Below are 23,465 nucleotides of genomic sequence, written 5' to 3' on the forward strand. Positions count from 1 at the left end.
CGAACAAACAATGCAGGATAGGGCGGGCGGGAAAGAAAGAAAGAGAGAACAAAAAGGGACAAACAAAAGATTTCCCCTTGCAAATTCAATTTCCTGAAACAAATCTATGGAGGTTGATAGCAGCTGCAGCAACACTAGTTTCCAATTCCAACCCACAGATCTGAATCATTTACTACTCTTTGCAGTGACAAAATCCTTACCATTTCCAGTTTTGTTGTAACAAAGTTCATTCCTGAACATTAAAAAACCAAAGGGTGTCATGTTCAATTATACAATTTCAAGGGTGCTATCCGGGCGTCATATTGATAAGCCAGTCAATATTGATTACATTCCATGATTTTTGTTATTTTGAATATTTCGTTGCTATATCTTCATGCACCACTAGCATATAGGCGTGTCCACTCCTTAGCTGGATCATTGAAGAAAAAACAAAGTCAAATTAAGGATTGAACAAGAATGTGTATACAGATTTGCATAACCAAAAGATGTTAATTTTCTACTACTTTTGCAGCTCAACATTGAAAGACCAGAACACAACTTACCCGTTTCAACAGCTTCAACTTCATTTGACTTCCAGTGCTTTGCAATGTTTTCAGAGAGTGGATCATCTGGATTTGGAGCACTCAAAAGTGCTTGAATGCTGAAACAGTAGTAAACTTTTTAAACTTCTAACACCTTAAAAGAATCTGGTTCTCATTTTCGTAGTATTCATCAGTCTTGCATCTTTTGATGTACACAGAGATGAGAAACATGTTTCAAGGCATGATATATTATTTAATACCTCAAAAGTACTGTACGGATCTGAAGAGCAGGACTCCATTTGTCTTTAAGAATATCAAGACATATCCTTCCAAGCTTCACATCAAAAGGCATAAATAAGCAAGGTATTTTATGGCTTATATCTATGTATGGATATGAAAGAGTTGATAAGGACAACAGACCTTATCGATGTTCGGATGGTAGATTTTGGTGAGGAATCGAACCTGTTGGGATGCAAATTGATCAATGACTAACAGACACTATACGCATAGCAAAACTTTACAACAGGTTAAATGCGTACAAAAAAAAAAAGTGTGCACAAGCACATAAAATCTACAATTATTAAGATCAAGGGTACATGTCATGTTTCAGTAGAAGTCCAGAATCATTTGGAAAAGTAAGTTTCCAGCAAAAAGCTAAGCAACACCAGGTACTAATTCATCTTAAAACCTACCATGAAAAGCACCCAGGAAAAGTGGCAATATTTTACCCCAACAGTCTTTCCAGATTTAGTATCTTCATGCATCTACAAATAAAGTAGGGAACCCTAGGCATTTTAAGGACTGTGTAACTGTGTCCACGGCAGAATTAAGGTCATGACATCCTTTATCTTCAATGATCCAATGGATTGTAAGTCTGAATACCAACTAAACATAATAAATCCAAGAAACCCTCACACAGAACATGTCCGTATGAACCACTGTCCTAAGTCATATTTGTTAGAATATCTAAATTAAAAAACATAAAATTACAGCAGCAAATCCAAATTTGACAAACAGTTCTTCTCACAACCCGGGTTTTCTTAGTCCTATCCTTCTCAGCCCCCAGGATTCTAAATTTTTTGGTAGAAAAATCTACTCCCAAATAATAAATCTCATCACAATTCTGTTTAATGGCTGAACCAAAGCTGCAACCTAGTTTCCAAGAGAAGAACAGAGGATATGCCAAATGAAATAGGGTTTGCAAAGTTCATAAACAAGCATCTCACTTATAAGTTCAATTGAAACCAAAGGTACAAACAACTGTGGCCAAAAGCGGTCTGAATAAACCTTACATGAACGTGAGATTTAAATTTGAGATTAGACAAGACGGGATTAAAAGATGTCAACCATGAAGAGCAGTTCAGCAACAAAAATAATAGTCTATGAGAACATGAGCTACAATTTTCCTAATCACTATAGCAACCAGTTAATTTCCTTCAATAGCTGATATCCTGATCATGGACAATCAAATCATTTTCCAGAAGAAAAATCTAATCAGAGTCCTGAATCAAACTAGTCAATAATACAAAACAAATTGATCATTTATATATTTGGGTTTAAATCAAATTCCTAGATGAAAGTTCCAATGGTATTTGCACATTGTCACTGCCACAGAGAAACAGACTTTAAACATCACAATATTTTGATAATTTTGATCATTAGTACTTTATTTATTCCAGCACTAACATGTATCTTGACTCATAGTTCCAGTAAAACCAACATCCAGGTAGCCCAAGTGTACTATATTTTCACAACCCCACACTGCATATAAATGGAAGCAGAATGTGGGGGAAACAGCCATCTAACCAGTATTCCTAGAAAAGCAACCTTAACATGTACAAGGTTGTGAAACATGATCCTGGTTCAATAGGCTTGTCTCTTAGTTTTTCAACTGTCATGAGCTTCTTTGTCAATGCATCTCACATCAAGCTTGAGCATCTATTAACAAATAGCATGATCAAATTGCAAGATAGATTTTTACCTTCTTTTCCTTGTCAAGAAAAAAGTACAAACTACATAAGCATTTCACCTAACATATTCTCTTAGGCAGCAGTAAATAACAGATATTATCAATACATCAGTGTTTACCCTAGTTGAGAGAATGATAGCTAGGGTAAAATGCTGGACATCAAAATTCCTTACTTATAGTGGCAGACTTCAACTCATAAAGAGTGTCCTATTTGAGATGCAGACTTATTGGGCACACATCTTTTTATTGCCAAAGAAGATTACAACAATGGGGACAACTGTGTGCAGAACCTTCCTCTGGACTGGTAGCAACAATTGTTCAAAGACAACACTGGTAGCACGGGAAAATTTTTGTATGCCCAAGGCAGCAGGGGGACTAAGTGTGATTGATGGGCATATATGGAACAAGGCAGCTCTATCTAAACTGTTATGGGCACTAGGACAGAAAAAGGACAAGCTGTGGATAGTGTGGGTACATACTTTTTACTATGACCACCCCAGTTGAATGAAAACATTTGGTGCAGGTCAAAGGTCTGCTGCCAAGGCATCAATTCATTTTGTGGATGGCATTACAGAGGAAACTATCAACTGTGGACAGAGTGCTGAAATGGAGAATTTTGATCGCCTGTTCTATTAGACCTGTCCTTTTTCTTCTTATATATGGACAGCAATACTGAACTGGTTAGGTTATAACAGAAACTAGGCAGCTGGGACTGGGAAGTCAAATGAATGATAGATAGGATCAAGAATAGTAGACCAAGAGCTGGAATTTTGGGATTCTGTTTTGCAGAAACCATTTACAACATCTGGACTGAAAGAAACAAAAGAAGATTTACTCCCATAAGGGCGAGCACAGCACAGAGACTAAAGGAGATTGCCATACAGGTGCATATTGAAGGCCAAAGACACCACAGTTAAAGCCTCATCTGGAGCAGCTAATAGGATATCCTAGTTAAATGTTTTCTTTTACATAGTTGATAGGTTACTACCTGAATTAACTAAATTGTATAGCAAGGTTCTGTGAGAGCTAGCTCCTAAGTCCAAAAAGAGCTTGCTGATTTGTATGGATAATTTTGGTTGAATGAAAATGTTACTAGTTGACCAAAAAAAATAAAATAACAGATACTAACAGTGTAAAAGAAAGCAGCAAAGTTTTAACATCTGAGAAGTTTCAAATCCAGAATGATACATCAGGAAGTTAAAATGTCGCAACATATTGCCAGACATAAAGGCATAGACATCAAACTATAACTTCCAGTGAAAAGGCATATTCAAATTGAGATATAACACTCCACCAGGAGAGAGATGGCAATATCAACAAATAATAAAAAAGAGCCAAACATAGCTAGAAAAGGGAAATCGAAACAAGGAAAAATACATATGCAACAACTGCAACAGCCGTGTCGATTACAAGACATTTTAAACTGTATCTTGATATTTGCTTTCAGAAAATATCAGTCAAAAACAAATAAATCTTTATCCATTCTAAAGCTCTGAGATACCATTTCAAGAACCAAAAATCCAGAATATCAACTGGAATTTGTTAAAACATCCATTGCCAGAAAAATTGTCAATCCTTAATGTGTGTACATACCTTAGGAGCAGCCATTGGGTACTCTTCAGGCAAAAATAGTTCGAGCTTGAAGACACCTCCTACACAAAGAAGGTAAGGAGATTAGGTAAAAGGAGAAAACGAGGGGAAAAAGTGTGCTGCGGTCAGAACATATATTGTTCAAAATACACCTCTAGCGGTATCCCCTAAATCATTATTCAACAAAACAAAGGAAAATCAGAAGAGCTAAAAGAAAAGAATGCTGCACATGCATTATCGCAAAAACATTAGAAGGTAGTTGATGGGTGTCTTGCAGCTGAATGCTAGCTATTAGCAACAGTTTCTACTAGACAACAATATTCGACATTTTAAAGTAAGAGCAGACAGCTTTCTGCTATGCTCCTGAGGATCCAAACAACATTAAGACATTCATAACAAACATGCATACAGTGAGGCTCATATTACCGGGACTCCGGGAGTTGCAAATGTAAGTTTATGTAACTACTTTAAATTTTCCAAATGCAGTTCCCATCTCACCATCAGTAGTGTTATAAACTAGTCACGTTAACTTCATATTCTGCAGGATTAATTAGTCCAGAAAATTAGCCGGTTTTCATGATTGGTTCATTTAGTATGCAGCTACGGAAAAGGTAGATAAGTGCCCAAGACTATATAAAGAATGAGAATAGAACAAATTAGAGGGACAATTTGGGCCAATTAATGTTCAAGTAAAATGCTAGAACAAAAGAAAAACTAGCAACAAAGACAAACTTTAGCCAATACAATACACCAGCCAATATAAAGGAGTCAATTCGCACCAACCAAACAATATGACGATCAACAAAACCAACTAAACACTGCAAGCATATTTCCCTGCTTACTCAAATATTATAATTGAGCTCATCCATTACCTTCATATGGAGACTGTGTTGGACCAAGTATCATGACATTAAAGTATCGCATATTTTCTTCAGACGGTGACGCACTTATCCCAGGCGCTGCACCACAGTTAAATCAGCATTAGATCCTCCTAAACCTTTACTACCACCATAACTAATATACATCAACACTTACCGTAAACTTCAATAAAAAAAAAACTCATACATACTGAAATCAACAATACAAATGACATCACAGAGCATTCAAAACTCATAAATGAAGCTCAAAATTCCACACGGCTATGCGAAAAGAACAATTCAAAACAAAAATTCCAGAAAATTTACCAGGTTCGCTGAGAAGACGTTGAGTTTCCTGTAAGATGAGAATAATAAATTATCAGCTAAACCGAAGTTAGATCATAAACCCTACCGAATGAAGTGATCAAAAACATCAATGGATTAAAAAAAACAAAGTTTATGTATGAAATCGATATGGATCGAGCGAAAAAGAAGAAGATCAACATGAAGAAAGAAGAAACCTTGATAATTCTTCGAGGAAGATTGCTGTTAGCCATTGAATTGAAAGCCTTTTGGGGTTCTTCGGTTCGCAGAGTTTACGCTAAGGGTTCTTCTTTTCTAGAGAGAGAAAGGGTGAATGGGGAGCAAGTGGAGAATAGTTTGTGAGAATTTGACAACTCTTTCTCACACTATCACTAAAATATATGTGGTGAAAAGGATTGGTTGAGAATCTTTAGGGGTGTATTTTATAGTTTTTACGTAGTAGTGGGGGAGTGGTGCCAATTTTTTTTAAAATGTAAACCATGCATGCTATTTTATTTTAAGTAGTAAGTTTTTTGGTCCTCTATCTTTTACCAACTTATATCTTCATACATATTTTTTGCTTTTTTGAATCCAGGTTTTGTGAAAATAGTCTTTCTATTTAATAAGGTAAATGTAATATTTATACACATTCTATCCTCTCTGAATCATGTTTATAAATATTACTGAATATATTGTTATTGTTTGTTTCAACTTGATAACGATTTTATAATACTAATTGAAATTTGCTTATATAAATGATCAAATAGAGATGTTTATGGTAATAACAAAAAGAACCATCAATTGTATAGTGAATTAACATTTTTTTTAATATATATTGAATTGTTTGTCTCAAAACCAAATAAATAGTAAAGAACGTGCTAGTGAGTTTCAAGCTAGAAAAATACGCGAAACATAAAATATATTGAGTTCAACCATAAATATGAAATACCTCAAATGATAGTTCTTTGACCTATTCATCATCTTCACACATTTACTATCACTATTACAACCAATTCTTATTACATAAACACATATCCACCATTACAATTAGCAATGTTTTATGGTCATCATCATCAACATTGTCACTAGTAACATCAACCAACTTCACCATTACAATTACTACCAACTACTAATATCACGTCAGTCAGTACTGCAATATCACCAACCTCCATATTATAACTATTACCACCATTATTACTACTCCGTTCGTCCACTTTTAATTGTCATAATTTCCTTTTTTAGAGTCAAATTATAAGAACTTTGACCAACATTTTACGATTTATTTTTTCATAATATTGATATGCAAAAAAATGCAATTTATAGTACTTTTCGTATGGTTTTTGAATATCTATTTTTTTTTTAAAATATCGAATTAATGTAATCTAATTTAACTTTAAAAATTAGTTAAATTGATTTTTGAAAAGCGAAACATGACAAATAAAAATGGACGGAGGGAGTGATTAATAGTCACTAACACCAATTATTGCTACCACCACTACAAGAAACTATCTCCATCATCAATAACATTTTTTTAATATATATTGGATTGTTTGTCTCAAAACAAAATAAATATTAAAGAATGTGCTAGTGAGTTTCAAGCTAGAAAGATACGCGAAACATAAAATATATTGAGTTCAACCATAAATATGAAATACCTCAAATAATAGTTCTTTGACCTATTCATTGTCTTCACACATTTTTCGTAAACATCATCACTAGTAACATCAACCAGTTTCACCATCACAATTACTATCAACCACTAATATCACGTCAGTCAGTAATGCAATATCACCAACCTCCACATTACAACTATTACCACCATTATTACTAGTTAATAATCACTAACACCAATCATTAGTACCATCACTACTAAAAACACTCCATCATCACAATCAACATAAATGTTTTAATTTTTTTAATCAAATAGTGATTTTGTTTTATTAAATTCATATATTTTTGCTAATATTTAATTACTTTTATTTGAAGTGCATATTTATTATGCTTATCATATATCTGTACTTTAGTTCTCTCTATCTGTTTCTCAATATGCTACTTGTGTGCACAACTTCAATGAAAGAGAATTTATTGACACAAGAATCCAATTGTGCAAAAAGGCTTAATTTCACATGATCATGATCGCTCAATTAATAATTAATTGAGTGATTATCTGATAAATCATGTCATAGTAAATATTTACAGAAAAAATAAACTAGTCGAAGAAAGGGGAGGGGGTTTCGAGTTCAATTCTTGGTATGGAGGGGTTCGAGTTCAATTCTCGATATGGAAAAGATCTTGGAAAATTATACATTTGATTGAGTGCCCAGAAAAATTACATGCACTATAGTCAAACATTATACAAAAAAATAAAATAATATCCACTATTTTGTATATATGTATATCAATTTTTATATATAAAAAAAGTATGTATTTATCAAGTATTATTTTGATGGGTGGCTATACAGTGTAGAAATAGCAAAACTATCATTAGAGAAGACTTTTTAACCAATCAGTGTTGATGTATATATCAAACATCGAGTGAGAAACGAGAAAAAGAAAAAAAGAAGATAGAAAACGATTTGATAATCACACACAAAAATTTCTAAGAAGCTATTATTGATGATCTTCTCATTCGAAAATCACGGAATTTTTTTAGTTTTCCATGTTGAGTTACACATCGAGGAGAAATTATAACAGATTTATTCTTCTTCTTCTTAAAAAATATCGCGAAATAAATAAATGATGAAAGATGCAAAAGCTCTATATATATTCTGTCTTAATTCTTTTCTTTGTCATTTTCAAGAATCAAGAGATCAACAAGCTCCATCTCCTCAACAAGTTCTCTGCAACCATTGATAGGTTTGTCCTTTTGGAAGAATAATGGGTTAACAAAACGAACAGCGTTGTGCATCCCAACATTTTTACTGCAAATAACTCTGTTGTTAACCATATCTGGAACAATTTCTTTGCAATCATCTTTTGGACTGTTTACCAAAGTAACCTCACAAATGTCATTTTCATGGTCACCTTCAACTGTCAATGTGTATTTGCCAATGTAATCCGTTTTGCCTTCAGTTGTAAACGTCTCGTTGTGTGTCTCCATGTCCTTGCATGTCAAACGCACAGTGGCACCTATAAACGTCAATGTCAGAAAACGAAAAATGTCACATAAATTGAAACAGAAGGAGTAATAAAATTAATAGTATTACCTTCAAGGGTATTGCTGAGAGAGGTGACGAAACCGAGACGGCATGTATCACAAAAGACTTTGCCTTCGACGTCGAAGATTTCGAAGTCGGCGACGGCGAAATTGGCGACAGCCAAGACGCAAAGAGCGGAGAGGAGAATGATAGCTTTTGCCATTTCTTATTTTTTTGTTTGTTTATTTATTATTCTCCTTCTCTGATGTGTGACTGCATTTTGTAATACAATGAAATACCTTATTTATAATTAAATGATTTGGAGGGAAATATGGTTGAGCGTTATTTTTGGTTTTCTTGTTAGTATATTGGATGGTTCTATTTTTGTTATGAGATTAATGAAGCTAATGACCCGTTCTTTTTGTTTACATTTTTTTTTGTGGCTTAGGAAAAAGTAGTAAAGTATATACAATTATTTACCGCAAAATTGGAACAAATTGTGTACTCTAATATAATTTGCATTGGAAGGGCGTCCATATATAGTTATTTGGTGGTTATATAGCTTAGTTTTGTGCATTACGTACATATGTTTATGTGCATGGATGGATCCGAGTTTATGAATTTCTTAATACGAATATATGGTAGGAATAAAAGTGATTAGGTTTGGGTGAACTCATACATATGTGTATGATCATTTTATAACATATTTTAACAACAACAATATATCGAGTGAGATTTCATAATTTAGTATAGTGATAGTAAAGTACAGTATATGCAAATTTTACTCCTACCTCATAAAGGTAGAAATGTTATTTCCGGAGAATCCTTGTCTCTAGTACAATAAATCAAGGTAGATATAAAAAGAAAAAAGGTTGGTAAAGAAAACATAGCAACTAATCACGAAACAATAACAACACAGAATAATGCGAAGTAATTTTCTAAAACCACCTGACGTTTTTAAAATAAAAAAACAATTTTAAAATATTTTTTCTAAGTCATTAATGAAAATAGTAAACATGCACATTTGTTATGGATGAAGCTCCTCTCCATTACTCATTCTCACCATTTTCCCAAGTTCCTGCTCGGATGGAAGACATGTGTCATAATTAAAAATAAAAAGTTGAGATTTAATTACCTAAATCAAGGTCCTAACCATGATTAGAATAACAAATAATTCCTTTATAATATTTCCTAATTAATGTCAATCTCATATATAATTCTAGCTAAAAATGATCTCAATTCATAAATAAATCTAAAATTTCTCTCTTTTTTAAAAACGATTTTTTTCTTTTTTTGTTACGAAAACATCTTTTTCTATTTTGTTCAATTTTTTTGTTTTGCAGTTTTGAGTTATTGAAAGATAAAAAACTAACATCATCCATTCTTTTTTTAAAAAAATTAAAATTTGTAAATATTCTTTTTAAATTCTAACATTATATGTTGATTAGTTTTCTAACGGTTTTCGTAAGGCCTAAGCATTAGATGACTATTTCTCTAATGTTTGATGGAAATGTAAAGAAGAACAAGAAAAAAATTAAAGAACTCCTACGTGACCAAAAAAGAGGACAAGAAAAATATCTTTTTTTTTAAAAAAAAAGAAGAAGAAGAAGGGCTCACATCAAATGAAAAATAGTGATTTTTTTAAATGACTTCTGAGATAATTTTTAGTTAAAAATATGAATTTGATGTTTTTTAATCGGACTTGGAGGGAATAAGGAGAAAAGGGGATGCATAATAGGACTATTTTTAATTGATATAATAATATATTTATTATCTAAACCATGGTTAAGGATATATTTTAATTAATTAAATCTTAACCATTAAATCTAATCTATGCCATATGTCATTAATCAAGACTAGAACTTGGGGAAAATGGAGACAAGTGAAATGGAAAGGAGCCGGATCCATTTGCTATGGGCATAATCTATCTATATATAAAAGGAGAAGAAAAAGTGTCACGTGTCAGCACCACAAAAAAAGAATTATGAATTATTAAAATTAATTTAAAATATAAAAAACTAAAAATTAAAATTTCAATCACTAAAAAAAACTGTCTTTTAACGTTTAGAACTTTTCTTCTTCTTCCTCTTTTTTTGGAAGTTTTCAAATTTAATATTAATTATTATTATTATTATTTTTTTAATTATATAGCATATTTGAAAGAACTACCCACATTCTTTGGAAAAAACATATATTTATAATATATATATTGAAATCAAATAAAAAGAAAAAGACTTCTGATCACGTTAGAAGACAAATTAGAGTTTTTTTACCTAATTAAAATTAATTATATATAATAGGATTAATTAATAAATTATTATTTAAATTGTTACAGTTTTTAAAAGTTTCAGATAATGATATGAAACTTCCAAACAGTTTTTTTTTTTACGGTTTTTACTTTTATCGGATAATAACTCACAAGTTTTATGGACAACACTGTATTTTTAAAAGTGGTGGAGGAATACAACAATTCATTTCAAAAAGTCGAAGCAGCGTATCAAAAAGTTCACTCCATTAACAATACATGCATTGTATTATATGTAGTTTTTCCTTTTTTGGTGGAATTTGCTGCAGGGTGGAATTTGAATTGAAGACAACTATTCAAAAAGATTATTCAACTTTATACTCAAATCTTTTAAATTATAATAGATTGTTTCTCTAAATATAGTTAGAGATTGTAGATTTATAATTCAAATAGGTGTGCTTCAATAGTTTTTCAATTCATACGCCTTCATGCAAAATATCCAATGGAGATTGAAAGTTGGAGTTCTACAACGATGGGACGTACCATATAAACATTACACATCTTATTTTTTAAGGTAAGTTGTATTATTCTTTTTCAAGTTATTATAGCATATATTGAATTTCAATTTGAAGACATACTTTTAGCCAGAATTGTCAATCATATGACTAAAGCAAAAGAACTTCACTAATTGCCATTATAAATCAACATATTTTTTTCATTTTGATTACATTACTTAAAAAATATGCAGCGATATCTCGTGTACTTCCAAAAAAGAGTAGAGAACATTTTAACAAGGACAATCAAGTAAGCATACGTTAAGGAGAAAATACAAAGAAAATTCTATTTAAATTGATGGTTCTCCATCTCTCATTAACTCTTTGCTATAGCTAAGTTATTTTGATTTCATTATATTTCATGTATTTGACGTCATAGTCTCACAGAGAAGTTGGGTTTACTGTTCTTTTTTCTTTTCTTTTTTGTATATTGGCTCTTCTTATCGAGGCATGTACAAAGTAGTTAGCTTCAAAAAGTTATTTTCAAGAAAATGTGTTTCTTGATTATTATTTTTAATTTGAGCAAAACATGACCTTGCACAAATCGATGGTAGTATAAGTATGTATATGTCATTTGCAGTGTTTATACTCTATTCCAGATTTGGTGCATACATTATTTTCAATATAGAATTCAGACATTTATTTTAGTACCATATAAATGATAGTTTAGACACATATTTTAAGTGCATTGATTTGTTTCAACTGAACAATGATTTTAAAATATACCAATTTGAAGAACTTAATGTTATACTCTTATCAATTTATCAAAAAACAATTATTAGTTTTGGTCCATTATAATTGGAGCAGCGATAATTATATTGTGATTATATTTAGATTATTTTTACTTTATTTTCAAAGTATGTCTACAATAATCATTAAAGTTGAGTTATATCTTTTTATTCAGTTTTTTCACCCTTAAATATTACACGATAACATATAAAGTTTTAGTTGATCGATGTTATTGTTACTTAGCATTTTGTATTTTGTATTCATTACCATAGGTAATTCATGTTGATTTGATGCACTTTGCGATTTGAAATTTTATGATATTTTTGTGTCGTCTTTGATTGTTGTTCATAATTATCCAGCAACATTACATTATCGTCATTAATAGGAAAAATTCTTATTGTTATTGTATGAACATGAAAATTACACATTTAATAATATTCAAGATGTGTCAGTAAGTGCTGAGAAACTTTTTTTTTAAATCAGCATCACAAATATGCAACAAAACTCATGAATGGAAATGTCTCAAATCTCATATATATATATATATATACACTATTTTAAATGATTTTTTCCATAAAGACAATTGTATAATATAAATTTGAACAAAATATTTAACGTAATAATTTTCTTTAATATTATCCGCGCAATGCGCGGGCACGTATACTAGTACATAAATATGACTCTTAACTTGGCTTTAACGGAATTATGTGCTTCAACTTTGAGTCTGCACAACTAGAAACTTAAACTTGTATAAAATTGAACAAATAGACATACATGTCCTACATGACATAATACATATAGGACGCCATGTAGGATACAAAATTGTCACGTAGGATGCCATGTAGGATGAATGTGTTTATTCATGCACACCAAAAATTAAAAATCATAATTATCCGTTCGCGCCAAGTTAAAAGGTCATTGTTATGCCTTCGTTATGCGACAAACATACATACGGGTGCATTTTTCCGCGAACCAAAGATACCACAGGTGGGTCACACACTTTGTTGCTAGCCGTTCTCTTCAAACTGTGCAATATTGATTCTGTTCATCAATGGCTTCAAAGTTCAATCTTCCCCAATTTCTCCCATCACCTCCAAGAACCGAACTTTACTTTCCCCAAAACCCAAAACCCTTCATTTCTCCTCCTACAACTCTCATTCCAGATCCAAAACTCGTTATTAATGGTGGGTCTACACTCTCTGGGCATGTCACTATTAATGGGTCCAAGAACTCAGCTTTACCTATTCTAGCAGCAACCCTTTGCTGTTCTGGATCTTCGAAGCTTAAAAATATACCCTGTTTGTCTGATACTACAACAATGGCTTCAATTTTGGAGTCTTTGGGTGCTCGGGTTACGAGTTTTGGTGGAGATATTGTTGTTAATACAGATGGGATCGTGTCATTAGAGCCTGATTTGAGTGATATTGGAAAAATTAGAGGTGGGTTTTTCGTATTAGGGCCATTACTGGCTAGATTTGGTGAAGCTATGGTTGGGTTACCCGGTGGATGTGACATTGGGGCCCGACCCGTTGATCTTTATATTCATGGTCTCCGTGCTCTTGGTGCTACAGTTGAGTTGAGGTTAGTGAATTTTCTAATATTTCATTTTTCACATACTAATCAAAAGGAGAGATGTATATGTCTCGGTGAGGAGGCGCGAGAGGTTGACAATGACGGGCATTAGGAGAGGTAGAGAGGCACGTCGAAGAAGCTATCAAAGACTAATAGGAAAATTTCCGTATTTAAGAGTGATCAATCAACAAATTTTGCTCACTAAAAAGTCTATTGTCTAGCATGAGCACTTGAGAAGCAAGCTAGGAATGTGTATATCTTCACTCCTCCTAGCTTGAGGGGAGTGTTACTTGATATATTTGTACAAAGGGAAACTACCTAGATAGTTTCTATGTATTATGATTAGCTAGTTCACGAAGAAGAATATTCATGATATTCGGAAAGATTTATGTGCATTAGCTCTAGTAGTCCCAAAATGCAGAGTTAGTTATTTAACTAACACTGCTAAGTTCCTAAGTTAGATGGTTAAACCTAATTAACCAATCCATCTTCTATCCCGCATCAGATAATACACAAATTTCTCATAACTTGTACATGTATTAGTTATACGGATTTCTAAATTGCAAAAAAAGAACTTTGCATTAATTTTGTATTTTTGTACCTGAATAACTTACATTCTAACTATCAAACGTTAAGTAACTTATGTAGAAATTATTACATGAATAGTTACCAAATTATTGGTTACCAAAGGACCCTACATGAATTTGATGATGTCAGATTTGATGCAATAATGCACTGATCACATGAAAATAATATGTAAACCTGAAGATACTGTACACTGACAATAATTCATTGACATTCTCTTCAAACTTCAACTCCTCAATATCAAAGATTTTCTCTTTGGGTTTTCTCATTTTCTGCTTTAGTTCAATGGGTACATTTTGTTTCTGTTCATCAATGACTTCAAACTTCAATGTTCCCCAAGTTCTTCCACCTTCAGACCCAAAACTTGTTGTTAATGGTGGGTCTACACTCTCTGGCCATGTCATTGTTAGTGGCTCCAAGAACTCAGCTTTACCTATTCTTGCAGCAACCCTTTGCTGTTCTGGATCTTCCAACCTTAAAAATGTACCCTATTTATCTGATACTAGAACAATGGCTTCAATCTTGGAGTCTTTGGGTGCTCAAGTTATGAGTTTTGGTGGAGATATGGTGGTTAATACAGATGGAATTGTGTCTGTAGAGCCTGATTCGAGTGATGTTGGAAAACTTAGAGGAGGGTTTTTCGTAATAGGGCCATTACTGGCTCGATTTGGTGAAGCTTGTGTTGGGTTGCCTGGTGGGTGTGACATTGGGGCCCGACCCGTTGATCTTTACATTCATGGTCTACGTGCTCTTGGTGCTACAGTTGAGTTGAGGTTAGTGAACTTCATTCGAGTGAATTTCTATTCCTTTTTCGCATACTACCTAAAAGTAGACTGTAGATGTCCCGGTGAGGAGGTTGACAATGACGAGCATCAAGAGAGACAGGGGCAAGTCGAAGAAGTAGTGGGGGAAGTGATTAGACATGAAGTGACGCATCTTAAGTTTACCGAGGATATGACCTTATATATGAGGGTTTGGAGGTTGCATATTAGGGTAGAAGGTTAATTGCTACTTGAAAATTCTCTTGCTTTTATGCAGGATAAGATTAGTGCTAGTACTTGGACCTTCTTTTTTACCAGTGGTATTAGTACTATTCTCGTAGTTTTGTTCTTCAGTTATCGCATTATTTTGTAGTCATTACTATTTTTTCCTCTATGTTGTGTGCGTCTCCCATTTCACATCATTTCGTTGTTGTTACTTTTCTCATTTCGATAGTCCCTTTTTTCAAGTTGCTTGAAAATGTTTTATTTTAAGCCGAGGGTGTATTGGAAACTCTCTATCTCTCTACAAGGTAGGGGTAAGGTCTGTGTACACTCTATCCTTCTTAGACCGCACTTGCGGGATTACACCGGCTATGTTGTTTTGTTGTTTCTAACAGGGGTAGGTGAATTTTGTGAATATCTTGTCTAAAAGTTTTAGCTATTAGACACACTTTTAGTTATATATATAATTACCAGTTACCACAGTAGAAAGGTCCAACTAGGGACTGAAATTGGAACTCGTGACACTATAATTTGAAACTGTACTATCCCCCTTGAGGACGGTTACAAAATTCAATGAGGAGCTTCTGTTAACCTTTTTTGTGATGGTATTATGTCCATTGCTTCCAATTTTGGTTGTGCCAATACTGATAGCAAGTGAGTTCGTTCAATAAAATAAGTAGTGACTAACTTTGTGAGTTCACATAGGGATGGAAAAGTGCAAGCACATGTATCAAATGGTAAAGATTTGATTGGTGCAAGCTTCCGACTTGGCTACCCCAGTGTAGGAGCTACAGAAACTCTTATGATGGCGGCGTGTATGGCTGAGGGAAAGACTGTAATTTCAAATGCAGCTCAAGTATGAAAGTGTACTGTCTTTTCAACTTCTATGATAGTTTCTTGAAGTGCCTATTTGATAAATCTACAATCTTAGTTACTAACCCTCAATAGTATGTACTTTGATATGTACCACATAGGAACCAGAGATTATTGACCTTGCTGGCTTCCTAACAAATTGCGGGGCAGTTGTGGAAGGAGCAGGAACAGACACACTCTATATTACTGGAAGGAGAAAGTTGTATGGTTCCGAGTATAGCATAATGCCAGACAGGATTGAAGTCGGCACCTATATGTTGGCTGCTGCAATTACTCGATCGTGTATCTCAATTTCACCTGTGGCCCACATCACTTTAACTTGTTTAGCAGACAAGCTTTCAGGGGCTGGTTGCAAAATATTACAGCTCAGTGATGACACTTTGGAGGTATACTAAATGTTGCTAATCTCTTGCTTTTCTTCCATTTGGTGCACTGAGTTCTTATGGTTATTGTGGTTCACGTGACCAGCTTTCAGCAGTACCTTGGACGATTGGAGATGATTTGCGGGGGTTCAGTGTCAAAACAAATCCATTTCCAGGATTTCCGACAGATCTCCAGCCTCTGACAATGGCATTGCTATCAACATGCAAAGGTGTCAGCGTCATTGAAGAATCTGTCTTTGAAAATCGTATGAGCCATGGTATGTGATAATCATAACTCCTGACTACTTTTAGTTGTTCGTCTATGGTCTAGTTTCTTTCCAAATCGACTTCATAACTCATGTTGGACATTATCCCCGTGGAAGTTATTCTACGAATCTGGATTATTAACTTACCATTCTAGTTAACTCTTTCCTAAAGTACTACAAATTTTTATTAAGTTGACATTCTAGAGGTTGGATCTTTCATGATCAACTTAGTCTCACATAATTGCTAAAGAATATCTGGTCAGAATGCCTATAGAGCTGTTTGCTATTTTTTCGACAGATAATTGTATTCGATGTCTCTTTCAAAGGTTTCGTGATCTTCCTTTGTGCAGTGACTGAGCTGCAGAAATTTGGAGCTAAAATTCAGGTCTGTGGAAGCAGAGCAACTGTTTCTGGGAAGGGAAAGGCAAGGTAAGTTTATAGTCCTTAGCTTGATTTCCTGATGTTCTATACAAACGATATTGCGTATTGATGTTGTTATGGATCTTTTGCTAGTCCACTCCGCGGTTCTCAGGTCAACGCAACTGATTTGCGTGGGGGAATGTCATTGGTTTTGGCTGGTCTGGCTGCTGAAGGAATAACTGAAATCAGTGGAATCTCCCATGTTGATAGGGGTTATGAAAGCTTGGAAATGAAACTTCAAGGTCTCGGTGCCAACGTCATAAGGACAACTACAACAACATTCCCCGTGTAATCCACACCCTACCAGGTGGGGTCTGGAAAGGACAGTGTGTATAACTTCCGAGTTTACTCATATAGGACTTACAAGTAAACACCAAGTTATGGGAGTGCTTCAAAAAATCAAAGAGCTAGCTTGAAGAATAGCTGGGAATGTTGAAACTGTGAGATTATTCATCGCAATAGCAAGGTACTGCAACAGTGGCCAAATTTTGCAGCTTTAGACAAGGCTCATTTGTCGATTTCTGTAATTAGCTTAATTGTCACTATACATACTAATTCATAACTACTTTGATTTGCCCTCACTTGAGCTGAGGGTCTTTCAGAAACAACCTCTCTACTTCCACGAGGTAGGGGTAAGGTTTGCTTTCATTCTACCCTCCTGCGCAGCAATTAAGGTAAGATACACTTAAACTGATTGTATATGCTACAAAGGACACATGTGTTTACTTACTCAACTTTTTACCAGTTTGACTCTCTGTTTGTGCACACCCAAAGTTAAAGAGCATATATGGCAACTGAAACCAAATTAAATGACACATTTCCAACGATGCCAATAAGAGATTTCGACTATCTGCTTACCAATCAAAATTTAAACATCCATCTGTGTAATCTACACCAACAAAACAATAGTACAAAATCTGACTTCCAAAATTAATGGAAGATCCAATAACTTGCTTGATTCAACTTGCTATCCTCGAAAGTGTAGGCAGTATCAAACTACAAAAACTAAACTAGTCAACATTGGCGTACTTTTATACCCGGGAGAGTTAAAAGTTGCTGGACAACAGAAAATTCAGCGTGTACATCTGCAATCACTTTTGTATTCTCCTAAGTAATCTGTATTGGCCAAAGACATTCTTCTGCTGCCATTGATTTGGAATAAAGAATGACCGATACAATGGAGGAGATAGTTCCCTGTCCAGATATGGAAGTGCTGCAACAATCTGTAGGCAAAACACTCACAAGTTAATAGCATGCGGCACAGGGAGGGAGGGAGAGAGAGATGAGCTTATGAGGAAGAGCCAAGTACCTCCCATGTGGTCATGTCACTCCCTCGCGTAGGATAAGGACGTTGAAGTTGCAGCTCTATCAGCAAAGTGCATTGCTCAGGATCCTTAAGCTATAACATTATTAGCAGAAGAAGCTGAGTGTCATCTCATAGTTGAATACATAGCACACTAAAAATAAATGGACACTCTTTCTGGTTAAACATTACAGGAGAGTGCTTACATATTGCCTCTCTGATGCCTTGTTCTTATTATTGAAGTAAGATGGTGCTGCCGAGGTACCACCCAAGCTAGAATTGAACGGAATTGGGAGAAGGCCCGTGAATCCATCATCCAACCATCGAACTTGGCCCACATAATCAGGAATGAAGAAGGAAGAAGGGAACCGGTGCCACTCACTACCAACGCAAAGGACAGAACCTGAACCAACATGGGGAAGTTTAAAATATACACGGGGAAATGGATACTGCATGAAACTTTCAGAACATGAAAAGATGATGTTGCATCCAGCTTCATGCTAAGCAAAGCACCAGATATGCACCCATCTAGCAAGAACAGAATAAATGGAGGAGCAAGAACATAGCGGTGGCTGTAAAATGGGGGGAAAATCACATACAGATGTCCTGAGGAAACTTTTTGCTCACATTTGAGAAAAAGCTCATATTATAGGGCGTTAATCTAAAGACCAGATAAACGGAGAACCACATGATAACAGAAAATCAACCTCTCATATCTCGACATGGACACCTTTTTATTCCTTAATAAGTCCATGTCCATCTAGGTTCAAATAATTAAATCAGGTATTCACTTTCAAGTTTCAACCCCATGCATGAAAGGCACATCTTTGGCTCCAAAAAATCAGATTTACAAGAGAAATTGTTTCATCTTTTCGGTTATCCAGTATTGGCAAAAGTTACTGGATAAAAATACTCTTTACAACAAAACTGAAGTTCAAAGAAAAAATTATATGGTCTTTTAATCCGACAAGTATCTTAATGCCGAGATCATACAATGCATGTCATCCTCTGAAAAAAGACTAATTCATGCATCAAGATTTATACACCATTCATCAGAGTTAAAAGTTCTGAAGATGAAAATTTAACAAGCACATATTCAACTTGTCATTAAATAGGCTAATCCTCACCTGGTCCAGCATCATCATGGTAGTCCAAATGCTTGTAAATCTCAATAGGAGCTGAATAACCATTAATAAGTGAAAATGTCCGAGCGTGGGAGACACAAAGAATCAAACCAAGAGCTAGAGGTCTGAGAATCTTCGCTATCTGCATAAGCAAAGCAAGTGAAAATCTATAGGCACTGTTATTGAAGCTTGTCAATTTCTCTGTGGACATAGGAAATTACCTTAACTAGAGTGGATGAACCATTGGGATTGTACTTATCCCTGAACAGATCAGGAAAACTTTCAATCACAGCGGAAGCAGCAACACAGATAAGTGGATATATTGGGTACAGAAATCTGCACAGGCAGTAAACAATGAGTTGCTACATCAGATTTTATTTGCAATTCATGTTACTTTCAATCTCAGATGCAGTAAAACATAGCTTCATGTTTCTTGGCTACAGAAATGACTTTGACCAAGGAATCTTATCATGAGCCTTATCCAATCTGTTTTAGCAATGACACTAGCACCTTCCAGGCAATTATCATTTCGGGTAAAAAAAAAAAAAACTAATACATCAGATATCAAGAACAGTTCCCAAAATTCAAACAATAATAGGTGGATTCCAGACAACGAGGAGAGACATACAAATTCCTGATGGAATCGAATTTCAGTATAGCACTGCAAAAAAAGAAATCTGAAGAAGACAATTATAGCTTCAATTTTACTAAATAAGGATTTTAGTAGAGCATGTTGACCAAATATCTTTCCAGTTAGCACACTTGTCATAGACGAGCCACTATAAAGGTCTTTTTGGTTGAGCTCAGAAAATCAGGAGTTTCAGCATAATATTCAAGTAGACATATATATGATAACTATATATTGTCGTGACAAGAAGAAAAACTCAAAGAGGATTAACCTTTCTTCTTTGTGTGGCTGTAAGGACATAAAGGCAATCCAGAGATAGACAGGTGAAACAACAACGAGCAACTCAGGAGCATACTTCTTCTTAGCAATGGGTAGTATAGCTAAGAACAGTAGAGCAAACACAAAACAGAGGTTGAAATTGTTAAAACCATTCCTCAAATAAAATGATGCCCCTTCAGTACCATAGAGATGACTTTCACCACCCCCTAAAACATTGTAAACCAGCAAGTTGATAACAGAGGATGTCCACTTCTTATAGTAGTCGTAGTCAACAAGAACTGAGAGTACCTAGAACAATTTGTACACCAAGTTGAGTCATCAGGCAGCATGAATAGGTGGTCCAGGGGAAAAAAGCATGTGAGCAGCACTAAAACGGGTAAAAAGCCTATTACGTTAAGTAATTTGAAATTTCAATGTAGGACGACGGACTTGCATATTGAATTTTAGCAACATGAACATTTGGTAGATGATTTTTGTGCATTACGGTAAGTATGAATAACTCTATACATTGGAAATCCAATACTAACTTTTTGTTCCCTTAAAAGGAAACTTCCCAAATTTTAAGCTTGAAACATGAAAACTCAACATAGCAGGAAACTTAATATGATATGATCAAACTTACCATAAGGACGATAGAAGTGACAACACCTGTAAGAAACACAGGTTTGAAGCTTTTAACCAGTGAGTAAATTGTCAGTGGAAGAAAAGCAAGGATCGAAAACGGCCAGCCCAGAATCACTCCAGTGGCAGCAACAGAAACTGCCATGGCAGGCTTATTAAATAGAAATAGTGCTGAAGAAAGAGACATGGCATACATTGAGAATGAACTCGGAAGGAAACCTGCGTAAAGGAAACGTAATAGGCATTAGTATTATGAGAAAGTCGACACAGGGTATGACAAACAACATTTAGGAGTCACCCACACATATCTAGCTCACATAGTATGAATGCAAAGAGAAAAACAGCTGAAATTTAAAAATCACTAAATTGTTTACCACCGGTAAATAAGAACCTCAAATATAGGTTACTGAAAGTAACACACTCATGCTTCATTAATTGTTTACCACCAACAAGGAAAAACCTCAAACACAGTCTAGTGAAAAAACATACTCGTGCTAGCAAAGAAACAACCACTTGCTAAGCATAGCATTGCGAGTGCATATGATGCAAGACGTTTTCCATATTTTCGGGAAAGGGCTACAACTAGAGCGGCATCACAGATGACAGACAGCCCTGCAAGAAAAATTCTCACAGCATAAAATACTCTCACCTGTCATGTTGAAAAACGGAGAAATTAGAGAATGAATAACTGAAAGAAGTAATGATGAGAAATATCTGGGGGAATAAAAACAACATCACCTTTTCCTCTCCAAACCACCAAGCAGCAGGCCAACCCACCAGTTTGTGAAGCAGAATATACAGATACGACCGCAAGGCAAACTGCGAACTGCAAAGACAAGTAACCAAACTTTGTAAAGTATTATCATAACAAACTGAACTCTAGTTACTAAAAGGGAATCATACTAATATCATCAACCAGTCAACTGTGCTTCAATCCCAAACAAAATTCAGGTTGGCTATAAGATTCCTTCATAACCATTCCTCTCTACACGACCCTAAATTATTCCAATACCAGTTTGCTAATAAATATTTCATCTAATACGGCCGGGTTCTCTAAATCACAAACATACCCCCCACACTGGCACACAAGTCTCTGACCAAATTAGAGGACCCTCGTCAAACATCGACCTAATGTATATGCAACAACAATGACTAAACCTTAACCTCAACTAGTTGATATCCTCTATATGAATCGTTGGCTGCCAAATCTCAAAATATATGTCCAGGCATATGTACAGAAGGAGGAAGCTACAAGTAAAGTTCAGGATAGTTACATATTTAGATTGCAAATAAGGATTAGTGACTTAATACTGTATCAACTTTGTTTAATGGAGCAAAAAATTGATCATTTTAGGGGAAATTAAACCAAATCTTACACATCAGCTAAGAAAAATCATTCCAAAACAACATTTGACAATGCTATCATTGTATAGTACAGAATTGAAGATGGTGAAACCTGTATTCCCAAGTTTGGAAACCAGACTTGTAGAGCAAGTAGTGAAGAGGCTCCCAGTAATTGAACACCTCGTCACAATCGTGAATAATATTTGACGTAGCGCTCATATGCCTCAACATCCCTAGGCAAAGCAACGGCAGAAGCCAACCTAGTCCTCTATCGACGCCTTCATTTTCACCGTCCGATCTCTCCGGCTTATCTACCTTTGTATACGCCGGAGATGACGCCGTCTCCGGAGGATCCGACGTCAAAGCTCGTCTCTGCCTCGTCGCCATAGCTATTTCACTGCTTAGCTTCCTTTTTTCTTCTCTGTTTCAATTTTGTATTTCTCCTCTACATTTGGCGGAGCGGTTTTTTTGCAGGACTTTTCGGTTGTTTTGAACCGGTTGGGGGAATCCGGTTCAGAGAGATCCTTTGCTTCTTCTTAAAGTTTAAAAGAAAATGATAACTATTATGGTCCCTTATGTTTAGAAGTAGGTTCAAAATGATGCATAAAAAAATATTTTTATGTAGATTTGGTCCTTTATGTTTGCTAAAAGCGAGTATGTTTGTCTCTGTCAGATATCAACAAACTTTAATTGTTAAATTTAAGGAAAAAGGGTCAAATACGCCATCGAATTTTGAGAAAAGACTCATTTATATCATTTTCGTTTGAGAAAAGGCTCATCCATGACATTATTTGTTAACTCGAATGGCGTAGATGAGTCAAACTTTTAATGTATGACATAAATGAAGCTTTTCTCAAAGTTCGATGACATATTTGAGCCTTTTCCTTTTTGATGGCATTTTTTTTTTTCTGATGGCAAGCCTTTTCCTTTTTAGAAAATGATTTAACTAATGGCATGGCTGAATCATAATTTACCCACGTGTTAGAAATTTTTTTGCAAAACCAAAACTTTTTTCAGTTAACAAATAATGAGATGAGGCTTTTCCCAAATGGAAATGGCATAGATGAGTCTTTTCTCAAAGTTCGATGACATATTTGAGCCTTTTCCTTTTTGATGGCATTTTTTTTCTGATGGCAAGCCTTTTCCTTTTTAGAAAATGATTTAACTAATGGCATGGCTGAATCATAATTTACCCACGTG

General features: G+C 34.7%; 4 protein-coding genes across 5 annotated transcripts; 1 reads left to right on the forward strand and 3 right to left on the reverse strand.

Moving 5' to 3' along the window:
• Positions 1-209: 209 nt before the first annotated feature.
• Positions 210-5,576, reverse strand: LOC102604957 (ubiquitin-conjugating enzyme E2 36-like). Its single transcript, NM_001288282.1, is given in 8 exon segments — positions 210-409; positions 543-640; positions 782-855; positions 942-983; positions 4,084-4,142; positions 4,953-5,039; positions 5,265-5,292; positions 5,459-5,576. Coding segments are annotated over 8 exon segments (462 nt in total). The 5' UTR covers positions 5,495-5,576; the 3' UTR covers positions 210-371.
• A 2,437-nt stretch (positions 5,577-8,013) lies between these two features.
• LOC102580858 (anther-specific protein LAT52-like) lies at positions 8,014-8,631 on the reverse strand. The gene is made up of 2 exons (XM_006348333.1): positions 8,447-8,631; positions 8,014-8,369 (listed from the first exon to the last, which is right to left on the reverse strand). Exons 1-2 carry the CDS (start codon positions 8,598-8,600, stop codon positions 8,014-8,016), a joined length of 510 nt encoding a protein of 169 aa, XP_006348395.1. The 5' UTR covers positions 8,601-8,631.
• A 4,221-nt stretch (positions 8,632-12,852) lies between these two features.
• On the forward strand, positions 12,853-17,695 carry LOC102605296 (UDP-N-acetylglucosamine 1-carboxyvinyltransferase 2-like). Of its 2 annotated transcripts, none has more exons than XM_015309155.1 (6): positions 12,853-13,486; positions 15,751-15,901; positions 16,020-16,304; positions 16,387-16,558; positions 16,897-16,975; positions 17,060-17,695. In XM_015309155.1, the coding sequence occupies exons 1-6, from the start codon at positions 12,957-12,959 to the stop codon at positions 17,256-17,258; spliced, it is 1,416 nt and encodes a 471-aa protein (XP_015164641.1). In that variant the 5' UTR covers positions 12,853-12,956; the 3' UTR covers positions 17,259-17,695. The 2 variants fall into 2 exon arrangements, with proteins under 2 accessions (XP_015164641.1, XP_006348297.1); XM_006348235.2 differs by lacking the exon at positions 12,853-13,486 and adding an exon at positions 14,245-14,835.
• A 93-nt stretch (positions 17,696-17,788) lies between these two features.
• Positions 17,789-22,752, reverse strand: LOC102605628 (dol-P-Man:Man(6)GlcNAc(2)-PP-Dol alpha-1,2-mannosyltransferase). Its single transcript, XM_006348236.2, has 10 exons — positions 22,378-22,752; positions 21,660-21,747; positions 21,411-21,570; positions 20,923-21,140; positions 20,293-20,588; positions 19,615-19,729; positions 19,397-19,535; positions 18,476-18,672; positions 18,276-18,365; positions 17,789-18,189 (listed from the first exon to the last, which is right to left on the reverse strand). Exons 1-10 carry the CDS (start codon positions 22,650-22,652, stop codon positions 18,058-18,060), a joined length of 1,710 nt encoding a protein of 569 aa, XP_006348298.1. The 5' UTR covers positions 22,653-22,752; the 3' UTR covers positions 17,789-18,057.
• Positions 22,753-23,465: the final 713 nt, after the last annotated feature.

The sequence above is a fragment of the Solanum tuberosum genome, unplaced genomic scaffold (genome assembly GCF_000226075.1).
Source record: "Solanum tuberosum cultivar DM 1-3 516 R44 unplaced genomic scaffold, SolTub_3.0 scf00096, whole genome shotgun sequence".
In the NCBI taxonomy this organism is placed as follows: Eukaryota; Viridiplantae; Streptophyta; class Magnoliopsida; order Solanales; family Solanaceae; genus Solanum; species Solanum tuberosum.